This window comes from Metarhizium album, assembly GCF_000804445.1.
Source record: "Metarhizium album ARSEF 1941 chromosome Unknown scaffold_39, whole genome shotgun sequence".
Classification (NCBI taxonomy): domain Eukaryota; kingdom Fungi; phylum Ascomycota; class Sordariomycetes; order Hypocreales; family Clavicipitaceae; genus Metarhizium; species Metarhizium album.
This window is the reverse complement of record NW_024467613.1, coordinates 52045-67984: the sequence shown is the minus strand read 5'-3', so window position 1 is coordinate 67984 and position 15940 is coordinate 52045. Positions and strand designations below refer to the sequence as shown.

At 52.8% G+C, this 15940-nt stretch overlaps 4 protein-coding genes across 4 annotated transcripts; 2 read left to right on the top strand and 2 right to left on the bottom strand.

Annotated features, from left to right (window-relative positions):
* Positions 1 to 5347: 5347 nt before the first annotated feature.
* MAM_07931 (uncharacterized protein) lies at positions 5348 to 8941 on the top strand (the record flags this gene model as incomplete). The annotated part of the gene is made up of 1 exon (XM_040826729.1): positions 5348 to 8941. One exon carries the CDS (start codon positions 5348 to 5350, stop codon positions 8939 to 8941), a length of 3594 nt encoding a protein of 1197 aa, XP_040675260.1.
* Positions 8942 to 9537: 596 nt separating this feature from the next.
* MAM_07930 (ATP-dependent RNA helicase dbp10) lies at positions 9538 to 12276 on the bottom strand (the record flags this gene model as incomplete). The annotated part of the gene is made up of 2 exons (XM_040826728.1): positions 9538 to 11954; positions 12012 to 12276. The coding sequence occupies 2 exons, from the start codon at positions 12274 to 12276 to the stop codon at positions 9538 to 9540; spliced, it is 2682 nt and encodes an 893-aa protein (XP_040675259.1).
* Positions 12277 to 12614: 338 nt separating this feature from the next.
* MAM_07929 (Heat shock protein DnaJ) lies at positions 12615 to 13400 on the top strand (the record flags this gene model as incomplete). The annotated part of the gene is made up of 3 exons (XM_040826727.1): positions 12615 to 12725; positions 12764 to 12807; positions 12866 to 13400. The coding sequence occupies 3 exons, from the start codon at positions 12615 to 12617 to the stop codon at positions 13398 to 13400; spliced, it is 690 nt and encodes a 229-aa protein (XP_040675258.1).
* Positions 13401 to 14008: 608 nt separating this feature from the next.
* On the bottom strand, positions 14009 to 15784 carry MAM_07928 (Heat shock protein DnaJ; the record flags this gene model as incomplete). Its single annotated transcript, XM_040826726.1, has 3 exons — positions 14009 to 14216; positions 14278 to 15518; positions 15593 to 15784. The coding sequence occupies 3 exons, from the start codon at positions 15782 to 15784 to the stop codon at positions 14009 to 14011; spliced, it is 1641 nt and encodes a 546-aa protein (XP_040675257.1).
* Between the last annotated feature and the right edge of the window lie 156 nt (positions 15785 to 15940).

The following is a 15940-nucleotide window of genomic DNA, read 5'->3' as shown; positions in this document are numbered from 1 at the left end:
TCTCGATTCCGGGTTGACCACTTTGTCTTGGCACCCGTCACAAAACGCAACGTCCCGTCTCGAAAGGGAAGAAGAGGAAGGGAAAAAAACCCCCCCCCGCAATTGACTGCACGGACAAAAGGCCGTGTCCATGCAATACTGGAACCTGCCTTGACCCAGAGGCCAGATCAGGGTTGGGGTAAGGGGGATACTTCCGGAAAAGTGGAGCTACCCTCGGACTTGTACCCGGACCTTCCCTCGCGAGTCGCGTTATGTAGACTCGCCTTGGCCCTCGTGCATGGACATTCTTCTCTCTTCGTCTCAACGAAGCGACATGGCTAGCTGCCAATATGCGGCCCGAGAACGCACAGGCTGGACCGACCTTGGCACACAAGAAATTGCCCTGGATTGCACGTCACACGCGCCGCTCGCACGCACATCATAACTCTCCAGCAAGGCTGAGAAGGAAGACGCGACGGTGATGTTGACGGTGATGGGCGTGCAGGAATACCCTCGGCCGGCGAGGCATTCAATTGTGAGCAGTCACCTGTTACTCGGCGTCACAGTCCTGTACTCTTCGTAGTCGTCGTCACATTCTAGACACGCTCGACAGGACAGGGTCAAGGACTCCCTATAGATATTACGGACGAGGTGGCGCTTCAAAGGAACCACTCATAGGATAACGATGGATTTTGCCGTCTCCCTTCTGCTCTTTCTGGCCGTTATATTTACACACCATTCGGCGGCGCTGCACCATCGCTCCTGTTGTCTCGATAGACTGCATCATCTGCTCACCCTCGTGGGGGGTCAAGATCTATTCTGGTAGGTCCCCCAAGAAGCAGGTGAGGATGAAGGAGAATCCTCGGTATCGGGAAACAGCCATGATGTCTGCAGCAGTTTACACAAACTAGGGAGCACGTACTGGAAAGTGGTCACGTTTGGGCATCTTGTACAACCATCCGCAGCATGCTGTTTCTTGCCCTTGGGCCCTGCCTGGATCCGGGATCCTGGGCTCTGGACTCCTCCTTTTTCCTTTTTGCGCAAACACGGATGCTTTGTGTGAGACTTGTTGGTAAAAGTGGACAGGGCGCCCAGTAGGAATGATCAAGGCATCTACTATCTCCATTGGTGCCCAACAACAGCTGTTTGTCTCCGCTTCAAAAGAGAGATGATCGGACCTGCTGCTGGAGCAACTGGGCCCAGCTTGCCAACCAAATGCTCATTCACATCCCCCGCTTTGGCGACAATTTCTTCGACAAGGCCCTCCAGGCGACGGGAACTGCGCTTCACCAGAGGAAACGCTCGCATCAAAGAAATCCGGCGTCGCGGATTGTAATTTGTATCTCTCCGTCGGCTTACAAAGCTTGCCTCCACGGGCTCCGAGGGTGAATCTAAAAAGGAGTCAGATTGTTGCTGTGTCGAAAAAGAAAAAAAGAACCCCTCCCTTCCCGGAAAGAGCCCCCGCCACACGCAGCAAGACGAGAAAGAGCAAAAAAACAAATAAAAGCTCTATATGGACTTCTCTGTACGGAGTACTCCGTAACTGTGCCGGCGAACAATCACCGGGCTGGTCAGAGTCCCGCTTTGGCATGGTATTGTCACCATCGTAGATTCGTAATGGTACTCCGTAGTCGAGAGCAGATGTATTAACACCATCAAATGTCACGTACTCGGTACCTAGGCGTATATGACTGGTAGATGACCACGTTGAGGTTGTGTAGACGAAGGTTTGAAGTGGACCTGGTGGAGGAAGGCCTCCCACACCGCAATTTGGATGGCGATAATAGGAGCTTATTATAGATGATCCCCCCTCCCTCTTTTCGGGCAAACTAGCAAAAGGATCAAAATGCTCGTGCTCATCCACTACAATGCCCTGGTGCTCCATCTGTAATGGTGGTGTGAGCAATCCCTGGAGGTCGTGTATCGAATGCCCAGGAGCCATTGGGATCATTCCCATGATCCATGATTGCTAGGATGATGTTACAGGTGTCATTGAGAGGATGAACGGGCCGATGTGATGGTCCCGAGCTGGGCCTGGACCAATTCAGCTACTAGTTGGCCGCATTGATGATGACATCGACAGGAGCAGAAGGGCCATAATAAGAAAGTACCGACCGCGGGTAGCTAGCTACCTTGGTAGTCAGCTGATGAGTCCAGAAACGTTGCTTTGCACAATAAAGGACACTCTATGTACGGAGTATAACACTACCCTTCGCAACTCGCTTGGCCGCCGCAATATTATTTCGAGCTTCTCAACGCGTTACGATATTTCCCACATCTTCACAGAGTAAATAATATACTACGTACTATGTGCATAATGCAGCATAGCATGCCCGGCTGGTCCGGCGGCCCTGCTTGCCTCGGTGCTGCATACAAGTTACCAAATATGCGGTTACAGTTGCCTGCATCAGTCGCCACCCGTCTTCAATCGGCGGCGGCTCACAGGACGAGCGTGGATTTGATTCGCGTTCGCGGCTCGACCAAGACACGATTGGCATTGCGGAGGTGGCTGTTGGCGTCCAAGTAGATCGCCGATGAGGAAGAGGCGGCCCGGCAAAGCCAGCAGCATCAGCATGGTACGTAATTCGTAATAGGGCCATCGGATCAGTCACTTTCATGGTGACAGATTCGGCTGCCCTAGACAGGTGCTTTTGGCGCTTGAAGCTTGGGACCGCTTCACGAGAAAGGCCACGGTGCGGAAATTTCCTTGGCAGGGATGAGGACGGTGCAAGGCCAGCACGACTTCATCGTACTCATACTATTATTCATTGACAGGATTCTCAGAGCTCTCAGCCCTGAGAGGCAAACACTTGGGAATGCTGTTTTCCTCGAACTCGACTGGTCTAGAACCGGCAACACAGAATGGCAAATTCTCGCGGAGTCGAGTTGGAATGGATTTGATAGAGAACGCGCCCCCAAACTTTCGTATCTGAGAGTACGTTGTACGGAGTACTCATGTACAACGGTGGCCTACTAGTGGTGCCGGTTTTCAGCAGCCTGAAGACCCCGGCCACGGAGTACAAGTACAGTATGGAGCACATAGCGTGGAGAGGATACCCCGGTACGGAGTAGTTTCTCTCAGTACGGAGTATGGAAACTGATCAGGACTTGTCCGTAGCCGGGCCGTCGCCTACTCCAAGCACCAGCCTGAAGCTGACCTCGTCGGGGTTGCAGTTCCACAAAACTGGCCGAAGGGTTCAGATGTCGGTTATCATGCTGGACACCACCAAGGTCAGCGAGACGTTACCACTCTGGTTGTCCAACGACTTGGTTAACGACTTCTTTGTGCAAAGTGGTTACTACAGTAGCAGTGTATAGGTAGGTAGGTATAATAGTCGAAGGCGCCAGCTAGTCATGCGTTCCCGAGGCATGGCATTACGGAGTGCCTGCTGTGTGACTGGCGACGATCAAAATTGGCCTCGGCCTGTTGGTGGCGTGGCGCGCTGACACAAGCCGCAAATCTTGAACTGACACGCAACCACGGCGGCGTTGGGGGTTTCCACTTGGAAGACGCCTCTGGTTCTCCACTCGTAAGCTGCTCCGTATGTAGCCCAACTTTTGTGCGTACTCTGCGGAATTGTTCATATTGATAACTTATTATAGTGGTTGCGGGCTGTAAGCTTGGTGGCCGTCGCTCGTTGCCTGTGTGAGGAGGCCCTCGCTCGCGTCAAGATGGATGCCAACAGGCGAGAGACAAAGAGACGAGAAACGAACGGGGGACGGGAAACGAAACCCGACTCCCTGTTCCCTGTCGCCCATGTCTCGTCGACCAGCCGCCGCGCAGGGGAACTCGATAATGCGTGCCATTGGTGCTGTACAGGTGCAAAGCCCTGCCTGTCTGACTTGCGTTGATGACGGAGGGCTGGTTCAATCTTTGATTGAGTGCATCTGACCCTGCGTACCGTATTATGTCGTCACCCAAGAAGAGTCGGCCCGGTGATTGGATGTGTTGGACGGCGGTTCGATGGTCGAGCAGACTCGACCAAGCCCAAGCTTGTGTGTTTCGCGAGTTGTCGAGGTGCGAGCCAAGTTAACTGACATGCTCAGACAGAACTTTTTCCCCGTGTTCACTCAAGTACGGGGGAAGACCAGCCGAGCAACGAGCTTATAGGCACCAGTCGACCCGAGTTTCTGGGTCAGTCGCCACCCTGCGACCTGCCGCCCGCTGCCACGGACGACCAGGCAAAGCCAAATGTAACGCCAATCATCCAGCCTACCTGGCACATACCATACGCGCGAGGTGCGGAGTATAACTTATCTAGGAAGCCCGTCTTGACTGTCTTCCTTCTATCACGGTGAACCTCACACCCCACCCCCATCGCACCCAAACGACGGCGCAGAAGGACTTGCTTTCTTCTTTGCCTGCTTATACTGCTCTCTCTCTTTCTTGAAGAAAAAAAAAGAAAAAGAGGGAAGAACCGACGACCAAATTGAACGGCGTGCTCAGCCCTGTCCCGTCCCCTGTTTGGCCTCGAGCTGTCGACGGCTGTCTCTCCTCGTGCGCACCTGCTCCAAGACAAACCAACTCACCTAGCTTGCTCCTTCCCACTTCTCGCGCCGCGGCATCCGGTACTCGGAGCAGGTCGGGCAGCCTCTGACAGCACAACACTCACACGCACGTGCGGACTGGTCTTGGTTCTTTCTAAGCTCGGGCGCCCTCTTATTTCTTTTCCTTTGCGCTTGATCCAGCAGACGATCTATTGCATTTGGTGCGCATCTTGACCCGGCCCACCGATACTTCTCTCACCTCACGCATGCGCCGTCATTTGCCTGCCGGGGGGTCGAAATAACTACTAGTCTATAGTATAATACGGAGTACCGAGTACCGACTTGCCAAATTCCACCGCGCTTATTCGCCAGCCCTCGACTCGTCCATCTCTCCTCCACCGCTTCCCCATCAATTGCCACTGCTTCACCGCGATACCTGACTTACTCTATACCCAGCACCGAAATCCCGCTGGTCGCTTAAACGTACCATCCCCGGGCAGCCTCTGTCTCCGCCTCCGCCTCTGCCATTCTCCTAGACCTTGGCTAGTCAGGCGTTTCTCCTTGCGCTCCTGTTGTTGTGGGAACTTAACTTTCCGTTTCGCCAAACCAGTTGGCGTCAGCCTCTTGGCATCACAGCCTTCCCGGACCTTCGTTTGTTCTTACCCGCCCATGTTACTATGCATGCGCCAAGGGACTCGTTGTGTTTACCGCTGATGATGGCCGTTCACTGGGCTTGAATGACTTATGCCCGCTGATATTGACAGAAGTCGTCCCCTTCAACCCGTGGCAAGTTTGTTTGATCTTCGGGCTTGGCCCGACACCATATTTGTTCCAGACACATCAGCTCACGGCCTTGCTGGCGCTCAGTTCAGTCTTCAATATGTTGGGAAGGCTGCTGCACTTGGGCTCTGGAGGCCCTGCCACGCCGACGGTTGAGCCAAGCAGCAATAACGCGTCTCGCCCGATCCTGTCCCTCGAATCAGTCCAGGAGGATATCCATACGCGCAACCTTCTCTTTCCCGATGCCCATGCTCTGTATCAACACCGGAATGACCAGGTTTTCCCGCTGTCCACCACGCCTACTACCTCGGGCATATCTACGGCAAACGCTTTTGACTATAGCGAAGATGTCGAGCTTGACGTCAAGGACGTTCGAGTTGTCGTCATGCAAGATGCGCTCGGTCCGGCTAATGCGTCCCTCTTGTTCGACAGTCATCCGTCTTCAGAGTCTGTCAAGAACTCAGACCGCTCTCCCGCTCGTCAGGAAGCCAGAAGAGTGCCTAATTCATCGCGCAAGGGCAGCTTAACCCAGCCAGAGAGACCTTTGGTGATACAATCAGAGAGCCCACAGCGTCGTCAAGGCGCCTTTGATCGCCGGGCGTCTATTCACAGTCGAAGCCAAAGCTACCACGAAACTGAATCGCAGAGAGCCGCCCGCGAGTACAGAGAGGAGCTGGCGACTTTCTCTAGCTGTATATTCGGCAACTCCGAGCTCATGGCATACAAGGGGATTTCTACAAAAGTCCACGTTGTGCCAGGTGAGACTCGCACTAATGATTCAGCTACATCGTCTGTTTTTAGCGACGGAAAAAACTCCATTGGCCGTTCTAGTGGCCGTTCCAGCAAGCTTTCGCAGTCCTACTCCTCCCAGACTGTATCGCCCACAATCGGAAACTCCCATCCTTTTGGTGGAGGGCCTCCTCGGCAGAGCGATAGACGCAAAGTTCTCATTACGCGGCTGTTCCCAGTCAATCTCGCCGCCGATGACTCTGATTCTAGTGTTACCAACGACACGGGCAGTTTCCCTTTTCCTGCCCACGGCGACGAAACTTCGCACAAGAAGAGAAACCCCCAGCCGAAGCAGAGGCGCACGCCGATGTATGCCTTAGTTTTAGTAGTACAGATCCCGAAGCCCTCTTCCAGAATATCGTCTGCCGTTCCAACCAAGTCTGCATTCCGTGAGTCTGGGTCGTACCAGGATCAGGACCTGTTTCCTTCATCTTACAATTCTGCAAAGACTGGCTGGAATTTGATGTCGACATCAGGGACGTATGGAGAAGCTGCGGATTCTCTTGACATTGAGGATAGGATCGACTCTCTGACCCGTCACTGGGACATTATCATGAGGACTTTGACACATCTCCAATCTCTCGTCGCCACAACGATACACTCCATGCTCAGACAAGCTGACTGCGCGTCTCCTGGCCCGTATTCGGCGTCTGGCTCGAATTTCATATCTCGAACCCCTTCAATGACAGAGCGTCGCGGGCATGACATCCCCCGGGCTAAGCCACCTAAGAGCACCACTAAGCTCGTTTCGTTATGGCCAAATTGTCTTGCAGACAATGTCTACATCGCGTCTGAAGCTGGGTTGGCGCGAAGCAGAATTGTAATGGGACTCAGCGCTGCTCGCGTTGTTACTGGCCAAGGTCGATGGGGTATTTGGCGTGACGAGGCTATTTGGACGTCGAAGTGGGCAGCGACTATAGAAAGGACTGCATTCTTTCACAATCTTTTGACAGGGTTCCTTGCAACGCACACCGACTGGCTTCATGCTTTGTGTGGCCCCTCGTATCGCAGACGAGCCGCTTTGGCTCGCCGCAATAGAAATGAAGAGGACCTGTCTCTGCCAGCTCGGACTATTATCATATCTGACGATAAAATGGCCGCTCGCCGACTGGTCTTCCTCCTTTCCGCTTTCCTCCCTGCAAATCAGCAGATCCCTACAGCTAGAGCGCACAGGCCGAGTACGTCGGCCTCGGTCGGGGGTTACTCCAACTCGCCGCCAACCTTCATTATCCCCGTTCTTCGAGAAGAATCTCTCCGCCGCAAAATCAATCGCCGAAGTGGACTGAGACGGACGTCACACTCCAGGACTGCAAGTCAGAGCGCTAGAAAATCAAGCGCTGTCCCCCAGCCATCGCAGATTGGTCTTGAACGCAACCACCGAAGGCGAGCATCTGATGCCGCATCAATTCGTACGACAAATTTGCCAATTCCTGGAACTGACCCTGTGACGCGCAAGAGCAGCGCGGCAACGACGACTACAGTCATGCCCGAGACGACCACACCTCACTTCACGAGCGTCCAGCAACGCGACAACCAAAGACGGCCACGACCTGGAAGCAGTGGAAGTGTGGCCGCGGATGATCTGAAGCGCTCTCTTAAGCGAGGCGATTGCAGCGCCCAGGTCGGCGGGGTTTCCCGACCGCCCAGTTCTGGGTTGAAATGGGGCAATCTTATAAATGGATTTTGGGGTCCTCGCCGAAGAGATTCAATGGATAGCGGTACATACAGTCAAGGTAGTGCTGACCTTCGATCTCCTGTCAAAGCAGCTTTCGGCAGAAACGACAAGCTGTCTGAAATGGTTCGAGAGTCTCCCGAGGAACGATTTGGGGCTGCAACCGTGGACTCGGCACAGGAAGTTTATGCTCCGAGAGGCAGCTATGGTTTGCGCGGTAGGGAGTCATTCACACAGGCAGACCGCACGCCGGATCCCACTGGTGCTTTCGAATCTCCTGTCAAAACCTCTATCAATGCGGAAGACGGTGTGATTGACGTTGATGTACCTTTTCCGGAGTACATCACGTCTTTCGAGTCGGCGATTAGCTCCCCTTCCAGTAGCGGATACTTGTCTACTCCCGGGCTGCCAAGTTCACTGGAAGCCTTTGAACAAACCCGATTTGCCATTGAGGGCGACTTGCCACTAAATGCAGCAGGTTGGCTTAATCGCTTCCACCCGGACTTTGCGTTGCAAGCGCTGCCTCCTCAAGACAATCTCCTTGATGAAGTCAAGGCCTCTCTGCGGGCGGAACCGTCCCCGCCACCCACCGCCGCCCAAATCAATGACTTGTCTGAACGCTGGGTTAACGTTAGTAGTGTCATGATTGCAAATACGACAAATGACTCCATCTTCCGCATCATTTATCGTCGATTGATCAAACCAAAAGCACAACAGGACCGGCCAAGCGGAAATGTTGATTCTGGAGGGAATACGATGCTCACACCGTCGATCCTGCCTGATGAGACTCAACTAGAAGAGGAGTGGATCGAGGAGCCAATTTTTACCTGCGACGAAGCCCTGCAAGATGCGGTCGAAAGGGTGATTCACTCTAACAGCGACGCCAGCAAAGGGAGCTCGACAGCATCATCGTCACAAACACCCAGCGACTTCCAAGGAAGCATGGAGAGTGACAGTACCATGCCCGATACTTTGTCAGAGGCCACTCAGCTGGCTCGCCCTCCTCCACTTGACGCCCCCCGGGTCCAGTGCAAGACAGTGATTTTGTCCGCCCTCGAGGATATGTTTCGCGACGTAGTCGACAGTCGCGACACGGGCCATACTGGCCGTGCAAGTCATCGACCCAACCGCAATCGCCAAAGCATCCTGCACGACGCCGTGCGAGCCTGGGTGGCCAGCATGGACGCTGTAGAACAACATCCTGATCCTCACCTATCTCACAAATGCCCTTGAATTGACACTCAACATCACGAACTCGCAAAGATTCATAAGATAATAGAGGCGGGAAACTTGCTCATTCCGTTAATCTTGATGGATTGTTTGTTAGTATTCCTGCTTTCGTTTCCACTCAGCATACAAATCACGATACCCCGACACGCATCAAGAGTCGCAGTTAATTTTTTTGGTTCATTTTCGACATGTCGGTCCAAGTACAGTGAGCTACCGGCCCTCACTTGCTATTGTTTAATCCTTGCTCCATCTCCCACCAGTTTTATTAGAAGATTCATTCGGGCTTGAGACGGGTTTGCTGGGCCGAGAAAGACTGGTCATGTACATGTCATGTTTGGAGCGACGGCGTCAGGAAACGGGCAGTGAAGGATTCATCCACTGCCTACAGATTACCTTGTTTTTATTTTTGAGGCTTTTCCCATCATCCTAGTAGCAATTTTCCTGGTCCTAAAATATGACCTCATAGACTGACACCATCTCCGTCCAGCCCGCACAAACAGGCCCCGTAAAACCAAGTGACGTATGAAAACCGGAAGAAAAGCTCGCTATATTCATGGCCCAGAAATCTTCATCCAACATGAGTGATGGGCCTGGCCTACCTACTTCTTCTTCGAAGGTCTAGCATTCTTGGCTCTCCTCCGCTCCTTCTCCTGTCTGGCCTTACGGATATCATCTGCCCCCTTAAGCTCCTTCCTATTCCCCATTCCATCCCTAAATCTCCCCTGTCTCTTTTCCCTCGCCTCGTCGACTCTCTTCTTTCGCACCTTGAAGTCATCTCTGTACTTGTCTGCCTCTTTGGGCGCCTTGTCCAGCTTATGCTTGTACCGCACGCCGCTCGGCAAACCCTGCGTGGCGCCTGGCCTCTCGGCTTCTCCCACCCTTGGCAGAGATTGCATTCTCTGCGCCTTTTTCCACTTATCGTACCGCCCCGATTGGAACGTGGCGGCAATCTTGACGCCAGACTCTCCCGTGATCATCTTGCTGCCCTTGGACCCGTCCTCATCGTTGTCCCGCGACACGTACTTCTTGGACTTGGTGTCCCAACGCATCTTGGAGCGTGACGGCTGTCCGAAGCATTTGGCCGTCTCATCGTTGGTCAGGTCCATTGTTACGGTCCGGGCTGCTTCGACGAACCCCCCAGAGTGGACGCCGTAGCCGCGCTCCTCGGCGACGTTATGGGTGCGTGGGGTGTAGCTCATGAATACTTCGGAGTCGCGCCAGTCTGTCTTGCCCGTTTTGGAGTCTGTATTGGAGACGGTGACTGCTAGTTCATCGTCGTCCAATCCGTGAGTTTGGTCTGCTCCCGGTGATTCATTGTCGGAGGCTTCTTGGTCAGAGTCCATGTCTCTTTTGTTGCTGGATTTGGGGTGCATGTCGTCGTCTTCAATGTCGCCTTCTTGCTGTGAAGCTTGTCTGTTCTTGGGGGTAATCTTCTTTCGGAGCTGTTTCATGACCTGTGCTGCTTCCGAGTGCGATTTGTCTGTGTGGCTGATTTCGAAAATCGTCTCCTGGGGTTTAAAGCCGCTGATGCGGGTGAGCATATCTGCTCGGAGCTGTTCCATGTCGTCGACGCCATTACCAAACAGTCTGTGAAGTTGATTCCACCCTGCTGACGATACGATTTCCCTTGAGCGCTTGGCGCTTTGGCTAGATGCTGAGTTTCGTGTTTTGAGGTACAGCCTTTCAGCTTTGGCAGCAACGCCACGCAGCGTACTGATGTCCACATCCTCACGGAGGAGCTTGTTCATCCATTCGACGTTTGATTCTACCAAGTCTCGTTTCAGGGATCCTACAACCACGTCGGAGGCAAATGAAGGCTCATCACCTTCTTGGCCAAGAACCAGCGTCCTTCCCAAGAACAGCTGAAGGTCGAGAAGATACGGGGCGTCCGAGTCTCGGACTAAACTGTAGCTCCAACCTCTTTGGCCAGCACGGGCCGTTCGACCAACTCGGTGGACAAAGATTTTCGGCTGCGATGGGAAGTCATAATTGATGACGTTGGCCAAGATAGGAATGTCAATACCTCTGGCTGCCACATCAGTGACGACAAGGATGTTCGTCTTGCCTTGCCGGAATTCTTCAACCTGATTTCTTCGGGCGGTTTGGTCAAGTGAACCATATACGTGTGAGACGGCAAACCCGGCTTGCTGAAGAACGTTTGCGAGATATTCGACATGGTGCTTCGTGGCAGTGAAAACAATGGTTGAGTGTTCCGTAGGCTTGCCGCTGCCACTGCCACTTTCACACCTCTTTCGCTTTTTTGATCCCTTTTCGCCATCTTGTTTTGCGTTCTCGGGAGCGCCCGTAGGCATTTTGATAATATCGTGAAGAATATGCAGCAAAGCCCCTTCTTTCTCTGCACCTTTGACAGAGAAGAAGGCAGACTCCAAATCAGGCGAGATCTTCGTCTCAGCGTCTAGCCGCACTAGGCTAGGATCCTGTAGACCGGCTCTGGCGAAGTCGACTAATGAAGCGGGGAGGGTAGCGGAGAACAGCAATGTTTGTCGAGATGGTGGCAGGGCATGCAGAATTTCCGTAAGCTGGGCTGCGAAACCCATCTCGAACAGTCGATCGGCTTCGTCGAAAACAACGTACTTTATTGATGAGAGATCCAGTGACATTTCGACCTTCAAGTGCAGGAATCGACCAGGCGTAGCAATAACAATGTCAGGATTTGACGCCATATAGCCGAACTGATCTTCCAAGCTATCACCACCAACAAGCAAAATCGCCCTCAAGTCGGTGCCCCTCGCGAATTCTTTAACAACCTTGAGTGTCTGTATAGCCAACTCTCGTGATGGAGACAAGATGAGAGCCCTGCTTCCAAACCGGCCACTGTGCGCGCGGAGCTTTTCAATCATGGGAATGACAAAAGCACCAGTCTTTCCAGAACCAGTTCTCGCCATGCCGACTACATCTTTTCTATCAAGCACAAGAGGAATCGTTTTTCTTTGAATCGGCGTAGGAACGGAGAAACCTTTTCGCGCAATTGCCTTTAATAGATTTGCGTTCAGGCCTAGAGCTTTGTTAGCATTTGCATTCAAACGATCCTGGAAGTGCCACTTTGTCTAACCCATGGCTTGAAAGCCGCCTCCCTTCTTGACTGTTCTGCCTTTCAAGTTAGAAGCCTTGCGGTAAGAGGCTGCTTGTTTAAGAGCAATGAAGTCCTCATCGCCGCCATCTTCCGCGCCCCCAGCATCCCCGTTCAAGATATTGCCAAAGTCGAGGCTGTCTGCGGCGAAAGTCTGGTTGCTGTCGGCATCTTCTGCAGGGTATAATGAGTCAACGATATCAAGCTCGGGCTCTGAAGCCGCCGGCGAAGCTGCACGTCGAGGCATAGCCGATAGAACGGGAGAGGTTGCAGAGAGTCGGTGTTGAACCTGCACTTGAGCGACCAACAATTGACCTTGAAATCTTGACGTCGACGCGTCCCCCCCTTTTTTTTTTTTTTTTTTTGCCTGGGGCAGCTCCGTTATCTTATCGCCGCGGGGCAGGAAGTGGAGTGGTTGAGTGGGCAAGTGGGTCCACGTGTTCTGATGCAGAAGCAAGCAACTCCGTGGGGGCGCAACATCGACTCGAGTCAACGACGTCTAATATTTTATATCTTGCTTACAATTCAACTCGGTGACTTGCTGCTTTGCCCGCGTACACTCCCATCTCATAGCCGTAATACAAAATGGCTGCTGAAGTCTCCAAAGACGATGCAGCTGCGCTCTCCGTCCTCGAGTTGGAGGCCAAAGAATTTGACAAGGCACGCTGGCCTGGCCCTCCTGAGCAACAAACCTGTGTACATGCTGAATCGTGACCTCTGACCGTCGCTCACAGGATGCCGAAATCGACCGAATCTTAAGAGCCTTCAGATTAGATGCGTAAGTATGACCATGACTTAGATACAGATCAGCTCGTCATGTCCTGACATTGGCCCAGGTACGCAGTCATGGATCTCCAGCCCGGCGTCGCGGAGTCCGATATCAGAATCACCTATCGCAAAAAGTCCATGCTCATCCACCCTGATAAAACGAAGAACCCCCGAGCGCCTGAAGCTTTCGACCGTCTGCAGAAAGCCCAGACGGAACTCATGGACGAAAAGCACCGCGAGAGACTAGACGAAGCCATTGCCGACGCGCGAATGCTCCTGATCCGCGAAAACAAATGGACCGTGGACAGCCCCGAACTAAAGACCGAAGAATTTGCAAAGAAGTGGCGAGAAAAGGCCAAGGAGGTGTTGATTGACAATGAGCACCGTCGCAGGCGGCAGATGAGGGCGCAGATGCAGGAGGAGGGTCGCGAACAGCGAAAGCAGGACGCCGAGTTGGAAGAGAGGAAGCGCAAGAGGCAGCACGAACAGGATTGGGAATCGACAAGAGACGAGAGGATCAGCAGCTGGAGGACTTTCCAAAAGGGCAAGTCGGCGGGTGATGGTGAAAAGAAGAAAAAGAAGAAGCTGAAGCCTATAGGTTGATTTGGGGTCCTGGAAAAACAGGCGGGCGCTCCTACGACTGTGATGATATACTAATTATCTGCTTTCTGTGTTGAGTTCTCTTTGTTTCTGTTTCTTTTTTCTTCTCCGTCCTTTTTTATTTTATTTGGCCCTTCTGCCTGTCGAGATATCATTTACTCGTGAGTTGGTTTTGGTCTTTTCCTGGCAGGAAGACTTCTAACCCGAACAGTTTACGCGCCCTCAATATCGGGACACGAAGGCATGCCAAGAGAAAAATAACTCGTGACTTTGGGCAAACTACCAATGATGTGTGGAAGTAGCTGCAAAGGCCGAGGCACAAGCTAGACTCATAGACTTCTACGCACAGCAGTAGCTAAATCTTCCTATCAGGGGATTTTTCATTGGGAACAAAGTCTTTTCTACATTATCTAGAATACAAGATCCTGACAAATGCCAAAATCAACAAAAGGTATTGGTTCCCACCCCGTGAGAAACGCCGCTTGCTGAATTCCAAGCTTCTTTTTAAACACCATTGAATGCACTCCCCTAATCTATCCAGTTCTTGGTTTTTTCCGTCCCTTGAGTGCTATGGTACAGGCGGTACTATGTGACGATTTTTACTACATATATTAGACTGTTCCAGAATCCGACTTTTTAGCCTCGTCCCGCGGTTTGTTGTTATCCTTGTCGGGTTTGGAGTCCTTCTTGGCATCGGGCTTGTCGGTGTTGGACTTTTCTTCGCCTTCTTGTTGGTGTGCCGGGTGGTTTGTGAGTGTGTGCCACATGGACTTTAAAAAGCCTTCGTTCTTATGTGAATCTGGTTTGGATGCGTCGGTGCTGAAACGGCAAACGATCAGTACGGTTGGTTTGGATTTTGCACGCCTCGGGCTTTACTTACTTTGAGGTTGTCGAGACATTCATGACTCGTCGAGCCGTCTTGTCACCCATCTCGTCGGCAAGCATCTCGACTAGGGCCCGCTGGTTTGCGCTGAGATACTTGGGCATGTTCACCCGGAACTCGACTCGGAGGTCACCAGCTCCCCCTCTTCGGGCACCCAGTCTCTTCATACCCATGCCGGTGAGCGTCATCTTGTCGCCGGTGTTGGTGCCAGTGGCTACCTTGACATTGACTGAGCCATCGAGGGTTGGGATGTTGACCTGGCCACCTAACAAGGCGGTGGTGAGAGGAATAGTGGCAGTATACAAAATGTTGGAGCCCTCCCGGCTGAACTTGGGGTCTTTGGCGACACGAACGAAAACGTACAAGTCTCCACGCTGAATCCTGGCGTTGGGGTCGGCAGTCTTTCCAGTTGGCGGAGCGTCGCCGGCGCCGTCCACGCGCAACCGCATGCCGTCCTCAATACCCGCAGGAATATCGATGGTGATGCTTTTCCGTTCCCTTACCACACCATTGCCGGAGCAAGTTCGACACTCGGATCCCTTGGGAATGGTTGTACCAGTGCCTTCGCAAGTTCCGCAGGTTGAGGCCATCTGGAACCCACCCTGCATAAAGTGCAATCGAGTTCCGGTTCCATTACAAGACCTGCACGGCGAGCGCTGTGTGCCGGGCTTCAGTCCACTACCAGTGCACGTCCCACAAACCGTCAACGGAGTGGTGCTGATGGTTTTACTGGTGCCCTTCGCGGCCTCCATGAATGTTATGCTGGTCTGCACCTCAATGTTATCACCCACGAGGATTTCTTGCTGGAAAGGATTGGAGCGTGCGCCTCGTCGACCGCCAAAAGGACCCTGTTGACCAGTGAACGCTGAAAAGATGTCCTCAAAGTTGAAACCTCCGCCAAAGCCGCCCTGCGCGCCGAAGCCACCTTGTCCACCAAACCCAGAAAATGGGTTGCCAGCCCCTGCGAATGGATCTCCTCCTGGTGCGCCGCTAGGATCAAAGCCAGCAGCGCCGAATTGATCGTACTGTTCCTTCTTCTTCGGGTCAGACAGAATCTCATATGCTGACTGGATGTCGGCAAACTTCTCCTTCGCATTTGGGTCCTTGTTCGTGTCCGGATGGAATTTCTTCGCCAAGCCGTAGTAGGCCTTTTTGATTTCTGAGGCAGATGCTGACTTGCTTACGCCAAGGGCTTGGTAAGGGTCTTTTTGGGGCAGAGGATTGGTGCTGTGGAAGGGCTACAGCAGGTTAGCATTAAGATGATGACTGCAGCTTTAACGGGAACAAAGAACATCAAGGGAAATGGACCTACTCTCTTCGTCGAAGGAGAGATGTTTTTCTGCATCCGAGTACATGTTTCACGGGAGGTCGTGCGAAGAGAAGTTGTATGAAGCTTTGCTCCTTTGTTCAGGCATCGTCGGAGCTTCGCTTGACCACCGAATTTGGCATGCGCAATCACTCGCGCAGGCGCGGCGGCGGCCTTTGCGAGAAGGTTAGAATTCATAATGAGGCGCAACGATGCATGAGGATTGCGGATAGCTCAGGGAATGCACCAGGAATTCACCAGCCTGAGGACGAGTATTTCGTTGGCCCTGAATAGATTCTTACCTTCGTTTAACCCTCGACTTTTTTCTACCGGGTTTAAGCCGAAAGAGGGTGC